At 38.6% G+C, this 20,690-nt stretch overlaps 1 protein-coding gene across 2 annotated transcripts in view; it reads left to right on the top strand.

Annotated features, from left to right (window-relative positions):
* Positions 1–211: 211 nt before the first annotated feature.
* The window catches only part of NKTR (natural killer cell triggering receptor), a 59,056-nt gene continuing 38,577 nt past the window's right edge, over positions 212–20,690 (top strand). For both annotated transcript variants that reach the window (XM_032861075.1, XM_032861074.1), the window contains exons 1-2: positions 212–338; positions 522–602. In XM_032861075.1, coding sequence (XP_032716966.1) covers positions 545–602 — 58 coding nt within the window. In that variant the 5' untranslated portion in view covers positions 212–338; positions 522–544. The remainder of the gene's footprint in view (positions 339–521; positions 603–20,690) is intronic.

Here is a 20,690-nt window from a genome sequence, read left to right as displayed (position 1 = left end):
GCAGGCGTGATCAGGGCGCCCAGATTGGGCGACTGACTCTAACGCGAGGAAAGGGGCGGGGCAAAAGAAGACTAGCTCAGGTATAGGAGCGTCGGGCTAGAAGCTCCTCGGGAGCTCTCAGACACGCCCACCTGCGCGCGCACTCTTCGGTTAAACACCCCCTTCGAGGCTGTGCTCTCGCGGTATTTGTCCCGACTCTCGCGGGGTTTAGCGTGGCACGGGGAGGCCGGCCCGGGGGAGGGGGTGGTGGTCCGTTAGTGGCGTTGGGCTCCGGCCGCTGCGGTGGCAGCGCTTTCCCCTCCGCTCACGGAGAGCTGCTCAGGCTGGAGGCCAACCAGGTGAAGAGCTCGCCCGCATGTGTGCGCGCTCTTTGGGAGTCGGGAGGCCCGGGGCTGGAGGGAACCCCGGCTCGGCCTCCCGTGGTATCGCGACAGGCCGGCGCGAGGCGATCGCGGCGCGGGCTCCGCCCCAGCCCCCGCCCTAGCTCCCGCCCTGATCGCTTTCTTCCCCCTTTCTCGTAGCTCTTGCCGCCGCCTCGGTCGCGATGGGGGCGCAGGACCGGCCGCAGTGCCACTTCGACATCGAGATCAACCGGGAGCCGGGTGAGCGGGAGGCTGGGCTCCTGCGGGGGCCTGGACCATCCTTGGGGTTAGGGGAGGGGTCTACTCTCATCAACCCTCCCCCAACCCTTTTTGGGAGCGGGTAGGCGCAGTCAGCACTACCTTTGCTCCTGAGCGAAAATCATTGGTAGAGGAGAGCGGCCGGAATCCGCCACTCCCATCCCACTCAGGGTCCGGGTCTCGCCCTCCGAAGCCCCTTGCCGGGACAGTCACGCCTTGCACCCCCGGACTGAGTGTTCGTACCATCCCTGGCGCCAAAGGGAAAGGGTGCAGTCTGTCTTGGACTTTTTCTGTCTCAGTGTCTCTAAGGGGACAATCACTCCAATTCCTATTTCTGGTATTTTTCTCTGCTCTGAGGTTTGGATTCGTATATTCTGTATTTCCTAATTCTTGTATATCAGTAGGTTAACTCCCATCTCTATTTTTCTTTAAGTATCTTTAGCCAGAATTTCTTGGTTCATGGGGAAATGATTTAGTGAAAGTCTTCTGTGATAAAGCGAAGTGTTCTGTACCAACAGAGACTTGCAGCACGCATGCATTTAGCATTAATGCTTCGTCTTTCAAGGAATCCAGCCATTCCTTAATATATATTACTGAAAATAAAGTATTTTTTTCTAAATGGTAGTTGTTTCATTTTAAATAGCAAAGCCTGCCGGGTTCCGAACTGTTTTCTTAACCTTTTTTTTTTTGTGTGTGTGTATCTGTGACATAAGTTTTAGTTGGAAATAAATATGCAGTCTTTGTGCAGCATCTTGTCCAGCAGATTCTTGAGAGCCTGCTGCTGTCCAAGACTCTGGGGATATAGCAATGAATAAAACAAAGGACTCTCTTCCTTGTAGTTTGTATTCTGCTGGGAGAAGACAGACCATAAACAAGGGGAAAAAATACAGTGGCTTGTAGTAGAGGTACTGTTTTAATATGTTGGTCAGAAAAGGCTATTTTGAGATAACAGGCAAACATCTGAAGCAGAGGAGGGGGTAAGCTTCCTGGATGTCTTTGAGGAGCATTTCTGGCCAAGGAAGTTAGTACAAAGGCACTGAGGAGGGAGGGTGCTTTGGTGTTTGAAGAACTGCCAGAAGCCCAGGGTGAAGTAGAGGAGGGATGAGAGTAGCAGGAAATGGCTATAGACCACAGTAAGGACTTTTGACCCTGTGAGATAAGATATGGAAGGATTTTGAGCAAAGGAATGTTGTGATCTTAGAAATATGGTTGCATTCTCTGTGCAATATTTTGAGCCTTGATCTTAATCCTTTAATATTTTGAGCCTTGATCTTAATCCTTATCCTGTAGTGAGTCCGTGCTTCAGATAACAGGGCTTACGTTTTTTTAAGAATTAAAAATAGCAAATTGAACATATTAAATAAAAAAGCTATTTCCCACTGTCAAAAAAAATTAAAAATAGACTCATGAAAAGTATTCATATCCTAGATTTGCAAATAACCTTTGTTATGAAAAAGCTCCAGAATGCGTTTGTTAAATGTAGAACGAATTTCATGCTTATACTGTTCTGTGTTAAACCAGTTGATAATTGGCAATTTCATATGGTTCAATCTCCTATATAATACTTCAAGCACTTTTCAGTATATTACCTAAATAGTAGGTACTTGATTTTTACACAACTTTTAAGGATCACTTCAGCTGTTCAAGTGAGGTACCCTGCTTTGAAAGATTTAACCATTAGTAAGTATGTCATTGAGTACTTAGCCAAGTGATATTCTTGATTTCTTGTATTGTTAATACTTTACTTACTGTAAATACAAAGTAGTATCAAAGATCCTTTAGGAGTGACCATAATGACCACATTAATGAGAGATCAAGAAGTACTGATAAGGGGCACCTGGGTGGCTCAGTTGGTGAAGCAACTGCCTTCAGCTAGGGTCATGATCCTGGAGTCCTGGGAGTGAGTGCCCCATGGGGAGATCCCTGCTCAGCAGGAAGTCCGCTTCTCCCTCTGATCCTCCTCTTCTTGTGCTTTCTCATTTTCTCTCTCAAGTAAGTAAAATCTTTTTTTTTTTTTAAGATTTTATTTATTTATTAATTTGACAGAGAATGACATCGAGAGAGGGAACATAAGCAGAGGGAGTGGAAGAGAGAAGTAGACTTCCTGCTGAGTAGGGAGCCTGATGCGGGCCTCATCCAGGATGACCTGAGCTGAAGGCAGTTGCTTAACGACTGAGCCACCCAGGCGCCCCTCAAATAAGTAAAATCTTAAAAAGTTCTGATAGAAATTGAGTTGAATGCAGCACAGTATGTATTGTTTTCTATTACTATCCATGGAAATTTGTATGTTTTATAGTAAGTTATCAAGGCTTTTGAATTACAAAATGAGTTTTAAGTATGTGTTAGAAGAGGAAGGTGTCTATATAGAGAGTTTTTCACTGTGAATCCAATAAAATAAGTTGGTTCCTATTTGAAATAATTCCAGGACTATACTTTAGGATTTTTTTTTTCAGAAGGTTTTTAATTAAGATTTTAATTTCTTCAATAGTTGCAGAACTCTTCATCTTATTTCTTCTTGAGTGATTTTATCTGTGGGATTTGTAGTGATAGCTCTCCTTTCGTTCCTGATATTGATAATCTGTGCCCTTTGTCTTTTTTCCTTGGTCTCTGGCTAGAGGTTTATCACTGTCATACTTACCATTTCAGAAAACTTTGGTTTTGTTGATCTTTTCCCCCTATTTTCTTCCAGTTTTAATGATTTCTGCTCTTCATATCTTTTCTGTTGCTTGCTTTGGGTTACTTTGCTCTTTTTCTAGTTTCTTTAAGTGCAGATTTGTATTGTTGACTCGAGACCCTTTTCCAGTATAAGGGTTTAATGCTATAAATTCCCTTTATATGCATGACCCCACAAATTTTGACATATTGTTCATTTTCTTTCAGCTCAGAATATTTTCTCTTTTCCCTTGAGGCTTAGTCTTTGGCTCAAGAGTTATTGAGAAGTGTTTTAATTTCAGAGTACTTGGCTATTTTGCAGTTTTTGTGTTAATGATTTCTACTTTAATTCCATTATGGTTGGAGAACATACTTTATATGATCTCAGTTCTTCTAAATTTATTAAGGTTTGATATGTTCTATATTAGTGAATTTCCCATGTGCACTTTAAAAGAATATATATTCTGCTGTTTTTCTGTGGAGTGTCCTATAAATGTCAACTTGAGTCAGTTGGCTAATGGTGTTGTTCAGTTCTTCCATATCCTGGCTGATTTTTTTGTCTTCTTCTTCTATTGTTTACCAAGAGAGGAATATCGAAGTCTCCGTCAATAATTGTGGATTTAATTTCTTCTTTCAGTTCTGTTAGTTTTTGCTTTGTTTGAGGCTTTCTTGTTAGTTGGATGCATATCCATTTAGGATTGTTATGTCTTCCTAACGAATTGACCCTTTTATCGTTATGTAATGAGCCTTGTTATTCCTGGTAATTTTTCTTGCTTGGAAACCTGCTTTGTCTGTTATGAATACTACTACTTCATTTTTTTGTTAGTGTTTATCCGGTACGTCATTTTCTATTCTACTTTTAACTTATATTTAAAGTGTGTTTCTTGGGGTACCTTGCTGGCTCATTTGGTGGAGCATGAGGCTCTCGATCTCGGGATTGTGAGCTCAAGCTCCATGTTGGATGTAGAGATACTTGAAAATAAAATCTGGTGCACCTGTGTGGCTCAGTCCGTTGAGTCTCCAGCTCTTGAATTCAGCTCAGGTCATGAGCTAGTGGGGCCCTGCATTGGGTGTGGAACCTGCTTGGGATTCTCCCTCTCCCTCTGCTCCCCTCCACCCCCCCCCAAAAAAAACCTTGAATAAATAAAGTGGGTTTCTTACAGATGGTAAGTAGATGGGTCTTTTTTTTTTAACCCATTCTCATAATCTTTTAATCAGTATATTTAGGCTTTTACACTTAGTGCAATTATTATTTGTTTGGATTTGTCTTAATTGTTTTTGCTTCCTTTGTTTTCTTGCATTCTGGGTTATTTGAATATTTTTTAGTATTTCTTTTAAATTTTTCTGTTGACCTTTTGATGATCTTTATATGGTTTTTTTAGTTGTTGCTTTAGAGATTATAATATATATCCTTGGCTTTTCACGGTGTACTTAGAATTAATATTTTACCACTTCAGGTGAAATGTTGAAACCATCCCACTATGTAATAACCCTTTACAACCTTTTGTTGTATTGGTCATATGTATTACATCTACAAACATTGAAAGCCTTTGCTTTCAAACGTCACACATACTAGCTTAAGAGGAGGAAAAAATACTCTCATTATTGACTCATGTGTTTACATTTCTGATCTTTTTTGTTCATTTCTGAAGTCTTAGGTTCCCCTTCTTTCACCTGAAGAATTTGTTTAAATTAGGCATTTCTTTCAGAGCAGAACTTTGGCAATAAGTTCTCTTTATTGGTTTTCCGGTTTTGGTTTTTCACCTGAGAATTTTACTTTGCCTTTCTTCTCTTTCTTTTTTTTTTTTTTTTTTAAGATTTTATTTATTTATTTGACAGAGATCACAAGTAGGCAGAGAGGCAGGCAGAGAAAGAGAGAGGAGGAAGCAGGCTCCATTCTGAGCAGAGAGCCCAATGCGGGGCTGGATCCCAGGACCCTGGGATCATGACCTGAGCTGAAGGCAGAGGCTTTAACCCACCGAGCCACCCAGGCGTCCTTCTTCTCCTTTTTTTTTTTTTTTTTTTTTTTTTTAAGTAGCCTCCACGCCTAGCATGGAGCTCAACAAGGGGCTTGAACTCACCACCCTGAGATCAACACCTGAGATCAAGAATCAGATGCCTAACCGACAGAGCCACCTAGGCACCCCAACTTTGCCTTTATTCTTGAAAGATATTTTCGTAGTTACAGAATTTGGGGTTGATGATTACTTTTTTTTAGCACTTGAAAAATGTTCCTTCTGGTCAGTTTGGTTTCTGATAAGAAATCTGTAGTCATGCAAATTTTTGTTGCCCCATATGTAATGTGTTGTTCTGGTGTGACTGCTTTTGAGATTTTTATTTTGTCTCTAGATTTCAGCAGTATTATTGTGATGTGTGTGGGTGTGAATTTCTTTGGTTTATTCTAATTGGGGTTTCTGATCTTCTTGAATCTTTGTCTTTTGTGAAATTTAAGACATTTTCAGCTACTGCTTCTCCCGATAGTTTTCTGTCCAACACTTTTTCCTATCTTTCCAGGACTTTGATGACACAAATAAATCTTTTGATGTATTTTTTGAAGTCTGAGGCTTTGTTCAGTTTTTATTTTTGTCTTTTTTTCCTCTCTGTTTTGCACATTGAATAATTTCTATTAATTGGTTTTTTTTTTTTTTTTTAAGATTTTATTTATTTATTTGAGAGAGAGACAGTGAGAGAGAGCATGAGCGAGGAGAAAGTCAGAGGGAGAAGCAGACTCCCCATGGAGCTGGGAGCCCGATGTGGGACTCGATCCCGGGACTCCGGGATCATGACCTGAGCCGAAGGCAGTCGTCCAACCAACTGAGCCACCCAGGCGTCCCTATTAATTGGTTTTAAGTTCACTTTTTCCTCTGTCATCTTCATTGTATTGTTGAGCCCATCACGTGAATTTTTAATTTTGACCATTTTATTTATTTTTTTAATTTCGTTGTGGTTTTGCTTGAGATTTTGTTTTTCCATTCATTTTAAGAATATTTGTACTGAACATAGTGTGGTTGAAATAGCTGCTTTAAAGTCTTTGTCTAGGGGTGGTTGGGTGGCTCAGTCAGTTAAGCATCTGCCTTCAGCTAAGGTCATGATCCTGGAGTCCCAGGATTGAGTTCTACATTGGGCTCCCTGCTCATCGGGGAGTCTGCTTCTTCCTCTGCCCCTCATCCCGCTCTTGTGCTCTCTTTCACGCTCTCTCAAATAAATAAATAAAATCTTTAAAGTCTTTGTCTAACCATTTCTAGCATTGGTATTATCATAGAGTTGCTGTTTTTGCCCTTTCCTTATGGAATATGAGATTTTCATGGTTCTTTAAATGACAGTAAATGTTGAATTGTATCTTGGACATTTTGTGTATTATGTTACATGACCCTGGGTCTACTTTAAATCCTGTGGAGAGCCCTCACTGTTGGTGATGATGATGATTCTGTAGCAGGCAGTAAGCCTGGTTAGGTTTAGCTGGCAACCACCTTCTGCTGTTTAGAGTCATACCCACACATGCATAATGTATGGATGAGCCCTGGAGTTCATAACACCATGGGACTGTTTTCTTGAGGGAGCTCCCTCTTCTTTGAGATTTCCCTAATATATTCTGGCCCTTAGGGACTCCCTTTTTTGGTCATCCTGCCAGAAAGCCAGGGTTTTAGTTTCCTTTCTCTACCATGTGCTTCTTAGAAATATGTCTGTCTCTGAGGCTAAGTGGCAAGAGAATTGAGAGTTAAAGAGCAGCAGGGATTCTTCTGTGCTCTTAGGAGCACAGTTCCTCTAGTCAGAAGGATTCTTTGCCTTCCTTGAAGTTTTATGTGCTTGTCCAGTCACCACTGTTCTTGCCACCATCCCTGTGGAATTGCCTAGGAGCTAGAACTAGAGAATGGAAAGAACAGAAAGATAACGAGATTTCGCCCATTCACTCTCACCTGTAGGGGTCTCTTTCCTCAGAGCTCTTCTGTACCCAGAGTGCAGTTCCAGGTTTCAGATTGCTTTTGATTCCCAGCCACAAGATAAGGTAGGAAAACAAAATTCATTACTAATTCGGTGGACTTTTTTTGTGTTACTTCCCCAGTCTGCCTGCTTCCAATTTTTTTTTTCTTTCAGTGCTTGGATAATTGTTCCATGCTTTCTGTCCAAGGTTTCTTAGTTGCTTTCAGTGAGAAAGGTAGGGTGGAGTATATTTATTCCATTTTTATTAAACCTGGAATTCCTTATAAATTTCTAAAAATGTTAACTGACAGAAATTAGCCAGTCATTTATCATTGTCTTTATAAATAAGCTCTTGTTTCCTGAAGGCATTACTTTTGTGTGGAATGTGGTACCCAGTTTGGAAGTGTGTGTGTATATATATGAAATCCTCATTGATTTCACATTGACAACTTCATTTTTCTAACAGACTTAACCTTCTCTGGTTAAATGTTCTCTAGGGCTAGTGAGAGCCTCCCAGGGTAAGCATGAAATAGTCATCTTGTTTTTCCCTCTTTGGTGCCTCAGAAGCTTGCGTTTTCCTTGCCTTATCATTCAGATCCTTGTACTAAGAAACTGGAGTCCAAGGAACCAGGTTTTAGATATCTGCCAATAAACTGATTTAATCCAGGTTAGTCAAGAATGGCTATTATGGGTTTTTTAAGTAATATGAGGGAGTTATCAGTAAGTTAAGTGAGGGCCATAGGTTGCCTTTATCACAACCTTGCTACGAGGGTACACCAAAAGTCACATTTTACCATATATAGACATTAGCAAACAAGTATGCCCACACGTAAGAAAAAAAGTTCTGTAAGTTTGATGGTGTCCCAGTTCTGTTTTCTTTCAGTGCTCCTGGCACTTCTTATGTGAAAGATTCCTGCTCTTGAATATTGTCCTGCAAATGTTTGTCAGGTACCAGAATACCGTAAACATGTGGCTAGCCTCGGGATTTTTTGGTAGACCCAACCTCAGGTTCTACTCCAGTCGGTGACCCTCCAGATTCATTTGTCCTGTTAATGTAAGGGTATGGAATAGCTCCAGATATTTTTGTTCTGTCTGTATATCACTAATTCCGAACATCACTGATTTAACAGTAAAAACCCATTTCTAACATGCATATTGCTAGTAATAAAGCCCCAGGTTGATCAAAGATAAAATAGCAAAAGTATTTTTAGTAGCCATCTCTGAGGTGTGGCTTTTGATTCTCACTTTTAGAGGGTATTTCTTTCTGGTTAAAGTTTAAAAACTCATCATTTATTATTTTTTTTCATGATTCCATCAACATTTATGTAAGGTATTTCAAAGTAAATTATAGTTATACTACATTATAATAGTAAAATGATACAGGCCTTTTGTTTTCAAATTGCAAGATGCTTTCCTTAGGGCCTAGGGTGTCAGACACCCATTTTGTTCACTCTGATGACGCAACAGATATAATTCACGAGCAGTCAAGAAAACCTGTCTTCTACACCAGACATAACCGAGATTTGCAAAAATGTAAAATGATGACACATTAAAACCTCTTGTTCGTTTTTGAAAATACAAATTATTAAAAATATTTGAGTTGGGACACCTGGGTGGCTCAGTGCGTTAAATCTTACTCTGCCTTCTGCTCAGGTCGTGATTCCAGAGTCCTGGGATCGAGCACCGAATTGGGCTCTCTGCTTGGCAGGGAGCCTGCTTCCTCCTCTCTCTCTGCCTGCCTCTCTGCCTACTTGTGATCTCTGTCTGTCAAATAGATAAATAAATAAAATCTTAAAAAAAAGTTTGTGTTAACATATAATGAGTTTATTAAAAACTGATTATTAATGTTTCTCCGTTTTAATTTCTATTATGGTAAATATCAATAGATAAAACCCATACAAAAAATCTTTAAGGTCCTCAGTAATTGTTAAGAATATAGAGGGGTGGAGCATTTGGGTGGTTCAGTTGGTTAAGTGGCTGCCCTTGGCTTAGGTCAAGATCTCAGGGTCCTGAGATCAAGCCCCCAGATCAGGTTCCCTGCTCATTGGGAAGTCTGCTTCTCCATCTCCCTCTGCTTGTGCTCTCTCGCATTCTCTCTCAAATAAATAAAATAAAAAAAAAAAAATATATATATATATATATATAGAGAGAGAGAGAGAGAGAGAGAGAGGTGTTCCAAAAGCAAAAAGTTTGAGAACTACTGTTCTAGACACATGCTTTCACAGAATGCAAGCATTGGGCTTTATTTACAGATGTTTTGAACTTTTCTTTTGGCTATTATTTCACATTTATAAGAAGCTGAAAAATAAAATAAAAATCACCCATCTGTCCTTTATACAGAATTACCTCTTTACATTTTATTCCATTTGCTTACTTTTTCTGCACATGCAATTTTTTCTGAATCATCTGAGGGTAAGTTACCTACATCATGGCTCTTTACTCATAAATACTTAAGTGTATTTTATTTAGCGTATTTGTTTAGAATGGAGATGTTGCATAAGTGCAATGTAATTATTAACTTTACAAATTTGCATTGATGTGATACTTTAATCTACCATCTCTGTGTTCCTTCCATTTTTGTGATTGGCCCAAAAAGTCAATTATAGTATTCTTTCTCTTCCAATACAAAATCTAGTTTAGCATCAGATACTGCATTCAGCTGCCATGTCACTTTATTCTCCATTTTTATACCTTTTTTTCTATTTTTTTTTCTTTTATGACATTGACATTTTAGAGGAATACAGTGCCATTCTTTTTTTTTTTTTTTTTTTTTTTTGAAGATTTTATATATTTATTTGACAGAGCACAAGCAGAGGGAGAGGGAGAAGCAGACTTCCCAATGAGCAAGGAGCCCGATGGCAGGGCTCAATCCCAGGACCCAAGATCGTGACCTGAGCCGAAGGCAGTCATTTAACAGACTGAGCCACCCAGGTTCCCCGAAGTTTGTTTTCAAAAGTGATAACCAGGGTATTTTTTTAGAGAAATGATTGGCTTTGGAATTTTTTTTTTTTTAATGTAGGCCTCAGAGCAATATTATAAAAACCTGGCAATTTATTAAAATAGATTAAAATGGATAAAGATAAAATATATAATAGATAAAAATATATATCTGAAATGGTGTTTCTACTTCATTGATTAAAATTCACAAGGATCCAAGAAACAATTGAAAATGGAGTACTACTTGTGACTTTGGGCAAGCCACCTGACCTCTTTGTAGAATGGAAATACTGTCAGTTTTGTCTTAATGTGGCTCTAAAGGTAGCACAGCAAAATTTGCTTGTATTCAGAATTTCCCTTTAAACATCAGAGTCATCATATTTAAGATAGTTTCTGCTTTGAGAGTGAGGCATGTGGGGATCTGGTATGTACTAAGGGAACAGGAGAAAGGCATTTGCTATCTCATCCTCACCGTGGTCCTGAGCTTGTGAATAGAGTGACTGGATGCAGTGGTCTCCACTATTTAGATAATTTCTTCCCTTTTTGTATACTCAGAAATTAAATAGGACTCCAGTGTAGTGGTGCCTCTGTAGTAAAGTTGTTGGGAAGAAGAATAAAATAATGCAACCAGCTACCTTACAGATAGTATTTTTATAAAATGAATGTATTGTGATGGCATGGATTAATTAAGGAACATGGTTTTAATTAGGCAGACTGCCGTTTGTGTTATAACAATCAGATAACAAGGTAGGGAGCTAGTATAGGAAACAAAGGCAATTGAACAGCGCTGCTCTTCTAAGTTATTCGTGTCTGTCCTAACAAATCTGAAAAACCACTGGAAGGATTATGCTAGTGAGAGTGCTGGGAAAAGGGGACAGAGTGAGGTGCGATCAGTTGTAGGATTTCCACAGTGATGTTGAAGTTTTACAGTGTACAGCAGTGTACGCTTATAGCTAAAAACATGCCTTTATTAGTGATACTCCTAACGAAAAAATCATTCTTAACTGCAATCTTAAATTCCCTTTTCTCCCACCTCCCATTTTCCCATAGAAACCATTGTTTTTATATGTGATTTTTGATAATGCAGTGTTTCTTTAAACGCCATCGTGTTATTTGCAGAGCAGACTGTTACTTGTAAAGAATCTGGCACGGTATCTGACATGATTTTTTTTAAGTTGCTTTAATTATTGTGTGTGCCTGAACATGAGCATGTACCCTGAGTCAAGTACATGGCTCTCATATTAAGGTATTTAGACAGACCTTTGTAAAGATTAAACCTTTTTGTTCACATTTTAGGAAAAAGACTTGTTTCAGGTTTCTGTAAGCAAAAGGGTTTGGTGTGGTTTCTTGCCCTTTTTTTGGTTTGTTCATTTATTCATTCAGAAATTGGGCCTGAAGAATGCAGTAATAACACCAGGCCTGATTGCATGGTTTTGAAGGCAGAAACATGGATTTTTATGGGGACTTTGAGAGGAGAAAGTTGACTTCATAGCACCCTCCTCTCCCTCCCCTTTCTCTTCCTCAACCCCAAGTGAAATATACAAACTTTTTTTCCCCCTTTTCTGCCTTTAACATAAGATGGCTATTTCTTGTCTAACTCGTACCTCCTACCACCTCCCGCCCCCCCCACCTTGAATCCCTGTGCTTTTCTGTTACTTTTCTACCTTTGTTGATATTTGTCAGTGTTGTTGCCAGGGAATTGTGACTGGCATTAGTGGTATGAACTAGCTGTCCAGTACCATTCCTTACAGTTCTCTTTTGCACAGCATGTATGGAGTCTTAAAACTTCCCAGAATATATCTTCAGCCTGAATCCTTGGGAGAACTTAGCGCTTACACAGATGGTCAGGTGTTCATTAAACACTTAGCTTACTGGGAATAAAAGCAGATGGAAACTAAAGAGATTTCTTTAAATAGGCAGAAAAAAGCTCAGGCTAAAAAGGGGAAGACTTGGGTGACTGACAGAGTTATCTAGAACTGAGGTAATGCTTTCAAAATTATCTCAGAAATTGCATTCAGAACCACTAGCTGTGAATGCCTGACTGTACGCCTTGCTACAGGTAGTTCCCTATTTTAGTTTGTGTTCCAAGAGACTGTGTCTTAAGTAGATTGCTATTTGGTGAAATCCCAAATTCCTGTTTCCAGTCCGTACAGACTTGCACAAATCACTGAAGCATTATTCTTAATTAGGTAATTTGTGTAAGTAGAGGGCCTAAAAAGGGTAGATCTCTGTATTCAGGTTGGGTACCCCATATGATGGGGAAAAGGGAAGAGTTATGTCCCTAAATTGAACTCCAAGAAGGGAACCGCATAGGTAATGTAATTAATACGAAGACCCTGATGTTTTCATCAGAAACTGCAGTGACATGAGCAGTTTGGAAGTTACCCAAACAGACAGCCCAGACTACAACTACTGCTCTCTGTCTGTCTCCCTGCTCTTACCTAGCTGTTGTCATCACCTGAAAAACTTGGTGTTTTTTCTAGAAGTCTAATTCTGGGAGTAGAAGAAGGAGACTGTGAAGAGCAGAAATAAACCAAGGGTACCTAGCTTCTGCCCCAAGACAATCATCTTTCCCAGAGAGCCTGAATTTTTCCACTTAACTGTTAAATGCATGCTGCAGTTCTGTTACACTGAAGTAAATGAGATCAGTTTGGGCAAATAAGCATCTCCTTTTAAAGAATGCTATCATTTCTAAGAAGATTTGTTTTTATACATGACCTGAACTTCATGCAGCAAGACTCCTTTCTTTAATTGCTCAATGAGAGAGCCAGTCCAGGAGTGTGTGTGGGACAAGGGAAAGTTATGATGTTAGAACCTAGGAAGACAGCTGAATATATTGGAAAGAGCACTGGTTGAGGACTCAGAAGACCAGGCTCTCGCTCTGCTCATTTCTATATAGGTGGCCTTTGATAAGTCACATTATTGATAGCTGTGATAATACTAGTATACGTGTGTGTGTGTGTGTGTGTGTGTGTGTGTAAAAAATTTTTTTTAAAGTAGTCTCCATGCCCAGTGTAGAGCCCAACTCAGGGCTTGAACTCAACCCTGAGATCAAGACCAGAGCTGAGATTGAGAATTGGACGCTTAACCAACTGGGCCACCCAGGTGCCCCAAAACCACATATTTTTAAGTTGCCTTAGTCTGCACAATATTATGATGTAAGATTTATACCCATTTTACAAATGAGGAAACTCAGACTATTTGATCCAAGATCATATAGCTAGAAATTGATAGCCAGGTCTCTAGCCTAGGTTTTCTTTCTTATCTATTATACCATGGCTGCTGTGCAAAACCTAGGAGTTAGTGTTGTGACATTCTTTTTTTTTAAAGATTTTATTTATTTATTTGACAGAGAGAGACACAGTGAGAGAGGGAACACAAGCAGGGGGAGTGGGAGAGGGAGAAGCAGGCTTCCTGCAGAACAGGGAGCTGGATGCGGGGTTCGATCCCAGGACCCTGGGATCAGGGCCTGAGCTGGAGGCAGATGCTTAACTGACTGAGCCACCTGGGCACCCCAGTGTCGTGACATTCCTTGAAGAGCAGATTGGAGGGGAGTGCTGAGTCCTAGGGTACATTAGGATATTTGTTGGCCGGGGAGTGGAGCACCTGAGATGGGAAGGTTGGATATGGTAGTAGGGAACTCCTAAACAAAAAAGTATTTCTGAAATGTATCTTCCATTATCATTATATACAGGAAGGGATGAAAAACTCCTTTTACTTCTTCCTCCCTTCCTAGAATTTTAGCTAATACTCTTAGTTATTTGCTTAATTACATCAAAATTATGGAACAGGTAGGCTTTCTTGCCTGTCCTCCGAACTTAATCACCACTTACAACACTGTTTGTTAGAAAATGTTTTCCATATTCCAAACCACCAATTTAAAGATGGTTTTTTAAACATGTAAGATTTAAAATGGAGATTGCCAGTGTTTATGAATGACACATTAGGAAAAGAAAGGAATATTACAGTCATTAAAGCTAATTTGCAAGTTCTAAACTATGTGACCTGAACTCTTGCTGCATCTGTTTGGCACATTTTAAGCTGAAAAGGGCTTCATTGTTTTTTTCTGTTAGTAAAAATAGTACATGCTCATTATAAAAATTCCAGTAATATTTAAAAAGTTAAACCTGCCTTAAAATCCTGCCATGGAGAGGTAATCACAACCTTTTCTGAACTTTTTTTCAATTTAATTTATTTTTTCAGTGCTCCAAGATTCATTGTTTATGCATCACACCCAGTGCTCCATGCAATATGTGCCCTCCTTAATACCCACCACCAGGCTCACCCATCCCTCCACCCCTGCCCCTCTAAAACCCTCAGTTTGTTTCTCAGAGTCCACAGTCTCTCATGGTTTGTCTCCCCCTCCAGTTTCCCCCAGTGCCCTTCTTTCCTTCACCCAGTGTCTTCCGTGTTATTCCTTATGCGCCACAAGTAAGTGAAACCATATGATAATTGACTCTCTCTGCTTGATTTATTTCACTCAGCATAATCTCCTCTAGTCCCGTCCATATTGATAAAAAAGTTGGGTATTCATCCTTTCTGATGGAGGTGTAATATTCTATTGTATATACTGGTTCATACACAATTTTTAAAAATAGTATATGCTACATACTGTTCTGGTCCTGCCTCTTTCTGTTAAAGAGCGTGTTCTCAACTTTTTTCCGTCTTAATAAATTGAGCTTTCTGTGATCACTTTTAGTGGTTATATTGTTTGCCATCATATAAAAATATCTGTATTTGTTAGACTGTATGAAAGTGATGGTTGCTAAACATAAAGGCTGAATAATGGGGGCTTAAATTTAAGACAAATTTTTCTCTTGCATGGTTCCCAGCAGGTCCAGCCCGATGGTATCAGGGATCTAGGCTTTTTTGTCTTGTTTAATAACTCTGTGTTAGGGTGGATGGCTGGATGAAGCTCTTACGTGAAAAACTCAAGTTGGATAAATACAGATGAAATGATGAAATTAGAGGAAACATTTTGTTCAGTATGATTGGTTTGGGAAAGGATCATCAGTGGCCAAACCATTGGGTGAAAAGTTGTTATAGAACATGGTATGCTCTTAAGTTTCAAAATGTCATTCCACTTACTAGTGTAAAAGTGGGGGAAGGTTCTTTTATAACTGAGAGATCTGGTTAATATTTCAGCATTGCCAGTAATGTGTCAAACTGACCTGTGCTTCCTGATGGGATGCAAAAAGAAAAAAAATAAGGAGTAGAGATGGGGACTGTTCTAGATGAAAAGGGACCAAGGCATGACAACCAAATCAGTGCATAATCTGCAGTTAGAGTCTTGGATTTTACAAAGAGGTATAGGGGAGCCTTGGTGGCATCGTTTGTTATGCCTCTGACTCTTGGTTTCAGCTCAGGTCATGATCTCAGGGTGGTGGAATTGAGGAGCTGTGTTAATGCTCAACGCGCTCAATGTTTGGCAGGATCTTTGGGATTCTCTCTGTCCTTCTCCCTTTGCCTGTCTCCCCATGTATGGTGTCTCTCGTCTCTCTCTCTCTCTCTCTCAAATAATCTTTAAAAAATAAAAAAGTATAATATAAAGGGCGTGTGGAGTCAGTCGGGTAAATTTGAATATGGACTGTATTGGACTGTGGTGTTAATCACTATTAACATTGTGTGGTGATGGTATTGGGCCTAGGTAGGGGAATGTCTTTGTTCTTTAGGAGTATATACAGAAGTAACGAGGGTGAAGCATAACAATGTCTTTAATTTTAAGTTTGAAAGGGGGGGCGAGGGGCATCGCATGTTTGTTCAGATAACCTTCAGGGTCATTTTGTTAAATTCTTCTAGAAGTCTCAGTACTTTGGGGGGTTGCAATTAAATGACTGTAGATTACTTTAGGGAAAATTGGACACATTTACAATTTTGAGTCTTCCTGTCTAAGAACAAAGTATGCCCCTCTTTTTATTCAAGTTGCCTTTATGTCTGTCAGAGGTTTGTAATTTTTTTGAGTCCTGCTCTGTCACGGCTAAGTGGTTAGAAGTTTTTTTATTGGTGTTGTGAATGTGATTTTAACTGTTAGCTTTTTTACTAGTTCTTGTTGATCGTAAGATAAATATCAACAGTTTTAATGTTTCCATTAATATTTCAATTTGATTTTGTAGGTTATTTAGATGTACAGTTAAATCTTTCAAATAATGATAAATTTACTCTTTGTTATGTATACTTCTCATATGGTTCTCTTGTCTGTTGCATTGCTTAGAATTTCTAGAATGGCATTAAATAGTAGTGATGCTAACAAGCACTTTTAACTTGTTCTTTCTTTAATGACATTAGTGCTATACTAATGCTCCACCATTAAACATAATGTTGGCTATTTATTGGAAGGGTGTCTGATAATTTTTGTGTTTTTGTTAAGGGATGAATGTTAATTTCATCAAATGGTCTATTGGTTTCTGTCTTAGGATATTTATAGAGTTCTTCCTTCACTTCAGTAAAATAATAGATTTCCTAAATTTTTATTTATTTATTTTTTTAAATTTATTTTTTAATTTTTTATAAACATATATTTTTATTCCTAGGGGTACAGGTCTGTGAATCGCCAGGTTTACACACTTCACAGCACTCACCATAGCACATACCCTCCCCAATGTTCATAACCCCACCCCCCTTCTCCCAACACCCCTCCCCCCAGCAACCCTCAGTTTGTTTTGTGAGATTAAGAGTCACTTATGGTTTGTCTCCCTCCCGATCCCATCTTGTTTCATTTGTTCTTCTCCTACCCCCTTAACCCCCCATGTTGCATCTCCACTTCCTCATATCAGGGAGATCATATGATAGTTGTCTTTCTCTGATTGACTTATTTCACTAAGCATGATACCCTCTAGTTCCATCCACGTTGTCGCAAATGGCAAGATTTCATTTCTTTTGATGGCTGCATAGTATTCCATTGTGTATATATACCACATCTTCTTTATCCATTCCTAATTTTTTTTTTAAGATTTTATTTAATAGAGAACATGCATATACCCGCTTATGGGGAAGGAGCCCAAGAGTTGGATACTTAACTAACTGAGCCACCCAGGTGCCCCAGACTTCCTAGTATTTAATATTTTAATATTATAATATTTAATATTTAATAGTATCTTTTAAAAAATGAGATTGGGATATATATATATACACACATATATATGTATATATACATATGGATATATATATATATATAATTTTTTTTTTAAGATTTTATTTATATACCTGAGAGAGCAAGCACAAGTGGGCAGGGAGGGGGAAGAAGGAACAGACTCCCTGCTGAGCAGAGCCCAACACAGGGCTCCATCCCAGGATCCTGGGATAATGACCTGAGCTAAAGGCAGACACTGAACAGACTAAGCCATCCAGGTGGCCCAATATATAGGATTTTAAGGTTTGTTTTGTATCATCTTTCTTAGGCTTTGGTATCAGTTTGTTTCATAAAATATGTTAAGCTTTTCATCTTTTGCTGTGCTATGAAACAGTTGAGATGACATTACACTTTAATATGAAGAGTTACTTAACAATGCTCTTTTGGATAGATACTTAATAGCATTTTAGTTTCTTTCTTGGCTCTGTTTTTTAGTCTCTGTTGGCATGGAGTTGTAATCCATACATTCTTTCAATTCTTTTTTCTATATTTTGGTATTCCTTTTTATTTTTCCTCCAAAAGAGCCAGCTTTGGAATTTATTTGTCAAGTCCAGTATTTTTATTTTCTAATTTATTAATTTCTGCTTGTACTTTCATTAAAAGCTTTTTTATATTTTTCTTACGTTTGTTTACTGCTTTTATCTTCATTTGAGTGATTAATCTATCTAATCATTAATGAAAATATTTAGAGTTGTATGCATTCATTGGGACAAAGAAGTGGTATTCAGAACCTTTTGCCTTTTGAGACCTGGCAGTTCTAAGATCTGGCCTCACTCCTTGACATCCTGGTTCCTAGAGTTCTTTGATTCTCTGATCTCAGCCCATATCCTTGTCAAGTAACTACATGAGCCAATAAATTCTCTTGAGTTTTTGCTGATACTATCTGCCGGATACCTTACCTGGGTGTTGATTGACCTGTCATGAAAAAAGCTCTGTGTGCCAAAAAAAAGTATAGAACTGTTTGGTCTTAAATCTTATTTGTATTCTCTTGCTATTTGCTTTGCTTTGTTTCATATCTTTTTATGAAAGATATGAAACAATATGTGGATTACTCTGACACAGTAATTCGAAAGATTTTTAATATATTTTTAGCTCTGCAAGTGAATTATATGTTTAAGTATTCTTAACCATATTTCCTTTACCTGTTGACTCCCACTATGAAATATGAGGAAATGGACTTTTTCTAACCAACTCCACCCTCTCTTGTTGGTTTTAATGTACTGTGATATATATCTTCATGATATATTCATTAAGTATATAAAGCAGAGTATATTACAATGTGCATAATGTGCCACTTATTTTTTTAAACCAAGGAGCTACTTGTTTTTATTTATCTTAAACTTGAGATATAATTGACATATAACATCTTAGTTTCAAGTATACAGCATAGTGATTTGGTATATGTGTTTATATTGCAAAATGATCACCACAGGAAGTCTTGTTAATATCCATCGCCACACAATTAAAATTTTTTTTCCTTGGGGCACCTGGGTGGCTCAGTGGGTTAAGCCTCTGCCTTCGGCTCAGGTCATGATCTCAGGGTCCTGGGATCGAGCCCTGCATTGGGCTCTCTGCTTAGCAGGGAGCCTGCTTCCCCTCTCTCGCTGCCTGCCTCTCTGCCTACTTATGATCTTTCTTTCTATCAAGTAAATAAATAAAATCTTAAAAAAATTTTTTTCCTTGTGATAACTTCCCTTACATTTTTTTCTTGTAATAAGAACTTTTAAGATCTACTCTCTTAGCAAACTTATGCTGTCGTTTTAAAATAAGAATATATCAGTATTTGCCTGTGTGTACAAAAAGACTGGAAGCATACACATGAAATTGATGAAAGTGATTACCTGTTGACAAAAGTGCGAATAAGACTTGTCACTCTTTACTTTTTTCTGCTGTTGGATTTTTGGATCATGAAAATGTTGCCTGTTCAAAAGAAAAAGAACATTTTTAGAAGGTTCTTAAAAATAACAAAAAAAATTTACTAATACATACTTTGTTTCCCAGTAGTAGTAACATTTATATTTTGTAACCATAATTACAATGGTTATTTAGGTTTAATTCTGTGTTGTAATGGATTTAGTGCTCAGTGCCATTTTTTTTCTCATTCTTTTATCATTAGTTCTTTGAGTCCTGTTTCAGGCTTATATTTCAAATAGATTTTTTTAAAGGTTTTATTTATTTATTTGAGAGCAGAATGAGAGAGAGAGAGAGAGAGAGAGAGAGCGCGCACAAGTGGGGTGGGGAGGGTGGAGGGGGGAGAGGAGGAGGCTCCCCACTGAGAGCAGGGCTCCATTCCTGGGCAACGGGATCGTGACCTGAGCTGAAGGCAGACATTTAACTAGCTGAGCCACTCAGGCACCCCTCAGATAGATTTTTCAGGATAAAATCTCATTAATGTATTTCCTTTGCTATATATAGAATTTTTTTTCACAGTCTATTAGTCCCTTTAAGATGGTAGACAGTGTTATGTTGTCTCCAGTTTCTAATGTAAAGTATCAGAAGTCAGCCTAATTTCTTTTTCCCTGTAGGTGACATGATTTTATTGCCTGGATGCTAGAAGGATTCTTTTCCTTTATACATCTGAAAATAGATTTTATTAAGTTATGTCTTGATGTCATGCCATTTGTAATAACTTTTCCTGGTATATAATGAATACTTTAAAAAAAAAAAAGCTTTATATATTTGTCAGAGAGAGAGCACAAGCAGGGGGAGCAGCAGGCAGAGCAGGCAGAGGGAGAAGATGTGGGACTCGATCCCAGAACCCTGGGATCAGGACCTGAGCCAAAGACAGACACTTAACCAACTGAGCCATCCAGGCATCCCTAATGAATACTTTTTATCTGTGTATCTAGGTATTCCTTTGTTTATATTTTGTTAATCCCTATCTTTGAATAATGTGGTTTCAAGTGTTCTTATTTTTGTTCAGTTATTTATTGTGTACTTGTTCTGTGCCAGCCACTGTACAAATCAGTGGGGATAGAATGATGAGTAAAACAGATATGGCCCCTATCCCTCTGCCCTCACACACATCAGTCAGGCTTAAGGTAGATATAAGTGCATTTTGTTCATACCACTCATGGCTTATCACACTAAGATTTGTAGTTGTCATTCCCAGCTAAACTGTGAAGCTTCCCAAAACAAGCACAGTGTCTTATATACTGTTAAACAAACTTGACTCATGGGGAAGAGCTCAGTTAAATGGGTAAATACCTGGCCTGATTTTGTTGAAATGGTGTACCCATTCCTTAATTTCCTCTTTGGTTTTGCTGTCTGCCTACCCACTATGATCTGTTCATACCTTTGTTCTTAATCCTCATCCCTTACTTGTATGTATGGTATTCTTCGTCCTGTGTAATATACCATTTCTTAAAATTATTTTTCCAACCAGTGCTCATTTTTCCAGCTACTGTATCTTTTATGTCTATGATATGTGT

This window comes from Lontra canadensis, unplaced genomic scaffold (assembly GCF_010015895.1).
Source record: "Lontra canadensis isolate GAN:19392208 unplaced genomic scaffold, GSC_riverotter_1.0 scaffold20, whole genome shotgun sequence".
NCBI classification, from domain to species: domain Eukaryota; kingdom Metazoa; phylum Chordata; class Mammalia; order Carnivora; family Mustelidae; genus Lontra; species Lontra canadensis.
Note: the sequence above shows the minus strand (reverse complement) of the source record. Positions and strands in the feature narration are given on the sequence as shown.